This window comes from Cajanus cajan, chromosome 8, assembly GCF_000230855.2.
Source record: "Cajanus cajan strain Asha chromosome 8, NIPB_CcT2T_4, whole genome shotgun sequence".
Taxonomy (NCBI): domain Eukaryota; kingdom Viridiplantae; phylum Streptophyta; class Magnoliopsida; order Fabales; family Fabaceae; genus Cajanus; species Cajanus cajan.
This window is the reverse complement of record NC_138524.1, coordinates 30001172-30007272: the sequence shown is the minus strand read 5'-3', so window position 1 is coordinate 30007272 and position 6101 is coordinate 30001172. Positions and strand designations below refer to the sequence as shown.

The window sequence follows — 6101 nt, the reverse complement described above, 5'->3', positions numbered from 1 at the left end:
AAATAAGTAATGGCGTTTTATAAAAACGCCGCAGTTACGTTCGCCACTAGCATTATACAGCGATTTTGACGAACCTCCGCTACCTTTTCCATTCCGCGGCGTTTTGTTTAGAGGGGGTTTTTGACCTCCTCAATTTTAATGATATTTTTTTATTTATTTCACAATATATTTTATTTTTTTAATCTAAATTGCATTTAACCTCCTTAAAATGTTATCTCACTTTTTCCATGCTCAGTCTCAATTATCTCCTTTCCTATCCTATTTGAAGCCACAATAGGTACCTGCATTTTCCAAAATTAATTGATCAAATCTGTTGGAAAGTTTAGGCATTAATGTTTACACAAGGGGTTAAAAAACCCTTGATATTTGTAAAAAAATGAAAAGAAAATCATTTTTCTCTGGTACATACTTTAGCATAATGCATCTTGGATTTTTTTTATCCAATATCTACTGTTGAAGGAGTTATAGATTAGGAAATAGAAATAGATGCGAGCATGGCATATATACACTATTACACAGCATAAGACAACAAGAAATGAACCTTATAGACATATTATAAATGCTAATATATGTGGATGGGTAACTACTAACTTGTATGCAAAACCTACCAAATTGGCCCCAGCATGTCCTTGCATTACTCGTTTCCAATGGTCACGAGAGTCAATGCTTCCATCCTGAGGATAAAATAGAATTTCAGCACCTTGAAGCACCATTGCCCGGGCTGCCTCAGGAAACCACTGATCCCAACAAATAGCTGACATGAAAATTAATTAAAATAGTGAAAAAGAAAAAAAAATTGTTAAGTTCAGTTTCCTATCTGGAAGAAGGATGAAAAAATGCAGCTTCCAAAATGTGTTTGGTTTCTTTAGCAAAGCTAAAGTCCAAATTGAGAAAATGTTTTTTATAGATTTGATATTTTTCTGTCTTTTTCTTGATATAGCCACACTAAATAAAGGTTTGAGTACAGGAGTAAAGATCAGAATGCATACAGTTATAGTAATTATAAGTTCTTACCAACTCCAATTTTTGCAAATTTAGTCTGGAAAACCTGTTTAGCAAAATCCTCAATGTTACAAGTTCCCCAGTTATCAAAAAATCCATTTAAAGCAGTGAATACCAATTTAGGATATCTTAAGCACTCACCTTGAATCCAGTGTCACCTGGATTAAAATAGAACTTTTCCTCGTAACTTGTAGGAGAGATTGTTTAATGAGATTGGATGTACACATACTAAATGACACACAAAACCTGAATATTGCATACCTGGTCCATCCGGAATATGGGACTTTCTATAAATCCCAAGATCAGTTCCATCAACATCAATTATGGCTATTGAATTATAATGTGCATTGTTGGCCTCCTCAAAGAAGCTAACTGGTATGACTACACCCAACTCTTTTGCAAGTTTCTGCATCCTACATTATGAACATTGAAACAAGAATATGATTCACTGCAGGATGATGCACATAAAAGACAAAGGCAATATTTATTCTTCTCTGTTTTGGCCTCTTACATCACCATAATATGGTTCCAGTCCATTGAGTGGTATGCAAGCAGTGACTATAAAGCAGATTACATAAGCTACTTTTTCAATTATTTTACCTGAGGATGGTGGGATGGTCCTTATATGGCTTAGCTCTTTGAATGAAATCCCCTTTTTGTGCCTGACAGAAGTAATAACCTTCAAAGAGTTCCTGAAAATAATCACACATCATTAATATGATCCAAACACACTTTCAGGGATTTCCATTAAAATTAACAAATCTAGTAAAATTTATATTCCTGCAGTGATAGAATAAGGAATCTGTTTTTCCTTCACAAACATCAAAAGATAAAAATCCCTTTTGGACCTTTTATCCACTGCACACATATTTGACTTTGGCATAAGCTTTTCAAAGAAGACACACCAAGTTCACACACCACTCGTAAAATCAATCAAACAAACAATCATTTTCAACATCTTTTCAACCAATCACAAACCCTACGACAACAATATAATTGTCAAACACTTTTTCTTTAATAGATGAAATTGCAGAAAAGGAAGAGGAAACATACTTGGAATACTACAAGCTAGGGCGAGAGAAAGGGTTGAGCAGAGCGAAAACGTGGGAGATTGGCCCTAATGTCGTCTTCTAGGGAGGAGAATGTGGGAGGAGCGACGCACGGATGAGCTGCACGCGCGGATGAACGGAGCAGTGCGCGGATGAACGAAGCAGCGCGCGGTTGACCGGAGCTGAGCGGAGCGGATGAGCAAGGCAATGCCCGCGGTTAAGTGGTGCACGGAGTGGATGGAGGAGCGGAGTCAGTAAAAGGGTGAAAATAAATTGTGGGGGAAAAGTAAAAGAGGGAAAATGGTAAAAGAATTTCAGGGAAAAATGCCTCTGAATTTGGGAGGGCATAAACCTCCTCAAAAAATATTAAAAACCGCCACTATTTTTATAATTTTGAGCGTTCCACCAAAACGCTGCAAGTCATGTTATTTTGAGGGGGTTTTTAAAACCTCCGTAAAATAACTCCCACTAAATAACATTTTTTTTGTAGTGTCAATTCATACCAAAAAGGGCTCAATGCATGAAATTAATAATATATAATCATAATTCATGTTAATTTAGGAGTAATAGAATCATGTGGAAAACAACAAGCCAAAATAGAAAACAATTGGGATTTCCCCCTTTATACAATTTATACAATACATACAACATATGGAGGTTGGGGACCAACCTCACTATCCATCAATTACCTCATGCCTTAGAGCGATAATTCTTACTCTCCCTTACCTGTATCAGCAAACAGTGAGGAACATAGGTCTCCGAGATGATCTTCTCATGTCTCCTCCCTTTTTGGTTCTTCAAAGCGTAAAAGGAAAATAAGAGTGTGAGCAGAAAACAGTTACGTCTCTCTTTTTAATATTAATCCTAACTTAACCTCCCTTTAACTCATCCGTGGTTACTCAACCTTAATTCTATATACATATCTCTTTCCCTCACTTAATAATAATAATAATAATAATAAATATTTTATTATAATATAATCCTCCTATAATTTAATAAAAAAATATATAATATAATATTAACCTTAAAATGCTCTATAACTTCAACCCTTTAAATTTTATAATAACATATATTATTAATCTAATTGCGAAATGTAGGGTGTTACACGAGCTGTCTTCAAGGGACCTTCCTTGGTGGTATATTCTATATCGTACCCCAAAATAATCTTTTATGCAAAAGATGTATGCCAAATAGACTCAATGTATTAATTCACATGACTCCATAGATTCACACCTCACAAGTTTCTCATATCACATTGCTCATCATTCATGTTCATATATTCATAAAGAGATATCATTTTGTATCCACGTCCATATTACAACATAGGAATCACGTCATGGAATTAGACATAAGAACAACAACAAAAAATTGTAGATAGAACACTGCCCAACAACACACATCCTGTGCCTAGCGTAGTTCCTTTAGAGAACCACATTGGTCTGTCTAAACTACACCTAACCTGATGGAGCTCACGCTCGACTAAAACACCATAGAGAGTCCTTACAATGACCATGCCCAACAAAAGTCAACTCATGCCTGACGAAAGTGTCACACGGAGCCCCTAAAGCTTCTATGCCTAGCAAGGGTCATCCCACGCTCGGCACGAGAGATTTCGAGAGCAAACTTTGTTCTCGACCTCAATGACGCCCAATATGTCTCAAATGGTGCTTGATGACATATCAAAACCACGCATATAAAAAAAAATTTATGACTCATACACCAATTCAACAAAATTTAGAATCCAATCGGTAAACATGTTTTATAACATACAATCACTACTATAAAGTCAGTGTTTAACATCGCCTAATCTACATTGGTTCTTCAAAAAATGATGTAAAAGAAAAATGCGGTGACATTTTTGTAATTAAGTGAAAAATGAAAGAATGGTTACATCAGTTATACAAAAAATGATGTAAATATCAAATATTCTAAATAGGTTTATTGAGAAACTGATGTAGAATTGAGTTCTCAAGTACTCCTCTTGCACACTACCACTCTCACGCACGCAATACCCAAGTACATCATTGATTTCACACAACCAGGAAGCACACTCTTCTCAAACCCTCACCATTCATCTTACTACCAAGTCGTTGACAATCATCGCACTATTGAAACCCTCATCGATAAAGAACAATCCAGGAAGCACATTGATCAGTTTGCGCTCAAGTCCTCTTTCACGAAACCCTCATCACACTACCAAGTACTCTCGCGCACTACCCAAGAAGACTCTGGCGCATTACCCGGGAAGCACGTACACACTACCAAGCACTCTCGTGCACTACCTAAGAAGACTCTCGCACACTACCCAGGAAGCACGTACATCACTCTTCTCAAACCCTCACCGATCATCGCACTACCCAAGTTGTCGACAATCGTCACACTATCAAAACCCTCATCGGCGAACATTGATTAGCTTGCGCTCAAGCCTACACATATAACAAATAATTTTACATAATTACCACAACAAGTTCCCTTAGGGTTCTCCATGAGAATCCACAGGAACCTCAAATTATACAATTATAGAACAAAACATACAATTGGTCATATATTCAAACAATTCATGTCATTATTTATGTACAAGAAGAAGAAGAAAAAATAAACAAATGCATTTGGGGAAAACCCCTCACACATAGGCATACAACATATATAGGATTAGGGGCTAATCTCACTATCTAACATACAAACCTACACCCAGAGCGGGGTTTCTCATTTTTTCCTTACCTTGGTAAACAAAAGAATTGGATGCACGACTCTGAGAAGATTTCCTTCTTTCTCCTGATCTCCTGGCTCTTAAGCGAGTGCGTAAAATAAAAGTGTAAAAAATGTTTGATTAAAAAACTCTCTTTTAAAAATATTAACCTCTCTTTAACCCTCCGATTAAAACATATCAACCATAGTTACAAATCTCTTCTGTCTTAATAAAATATTAAAATAAAATCTTTAATAAAATACCTTATATATTATGTCTTCAAATCACATTAAATAATTAGAATAAATATTAACACAACTCTATTAATTAAATTAAAAATATATAAAATATTTATTAAATACTTATATGATATTTTATGAAAAATTGGGTGTTAAAGTAGTGACAACAATGGTGGGATGGCAAATGAGTAAGACAAATTCGAAAGATTAATATGATAAGTGAGAGACCATGATATATTTTAGTGAGTATTTTAATCACAACCTTTTATTTCAATCTCACAGTTGAGATATTTCTCGTTCTCACATAAAAATGTCATTCTCACATTATACACCCATATATATGAAATGTATCCGATGGGAGCATGTCTTATTACAAGAGATGAAAGAAATAAATCAGTCTTTAAATTATTGATAAAATAATTAATGGTCAAGTTTAATTTCATAAACACTCTCTTACAAGATTATTATTACGATCTCTTTCAGAACTATCAACATTACTACCATCTACCATTGCAACTACCACCACCACAACCATTATCGTTAACATCGTCAGTACTGCTACTGTCAGTAACAGTGGTGGAAGCAGCGATGATGATGGTTGTTAATTTGAATATACAAATATTTATTGATAAAAAAATTATTGAATAAAATGTTAATTTGAGTATTTTTTATACATATTTATTATATAATATATTAAAACTAACGAGAGTTAACATCATATTTCTAACCTTTTTACCATCACAATTTATAAATTTATTTTAATATTTTCACATTTTTTTTGTATTTTTAATTTAATTATTTTATTTGTTATAAGCATTGAAATTGTATAATCATTTTATTATATTATATTAAATTTAATTAAACATTTATTAATAAAATATATAATAATATCTTATTTAATTAAAATTAAGTAATAATTTTCGAATATATACATATTCACAAATAACGAGATATATCTAAGTTTTTCTTTGTGTGAATATATCTCTCGACTCTAAAACAAATAAATTTAATACATTGATATAATATTTTGTTTTGAATGTTGAAAAGAAAAGGTACTATTGTGCAACGTGATCCCTGTTTTTTTTTTATGTATTTATTTATTTATAATACTATTGAAAGTTA

At 33.6% G+C, this 6101-nt stretch overlaps 1 protein-coding gene across 1 annotated transcript; it reads right to left on the bottom strand.

Moving 5' to 3' along the window:
* Positions 1-203: 203 nt before the first annotated feature.
* On the bottom strand, positions 204-1715 carry LOC145950799 (N-carbamoylputrescine amidase-like). Its single transcript, XM_083062574.1, has 6 exons — positions 1603-1715; positions 1260-1415; positions 1144-1189; positions 1015-1048; positions 609-754; positions 204-281 (listed from the first exon to the last, which is right to left on the bottom strand). Exons 1-6 carry the CDS (start codon positions 1713-1715, stop codon positions 204-206), a joined length of 573 nt encoding a protein of 190 aa, XP_082918700.1.
* Between the last annotated feature and the right edge of the window lie 4386 nt (positions 1716-6101).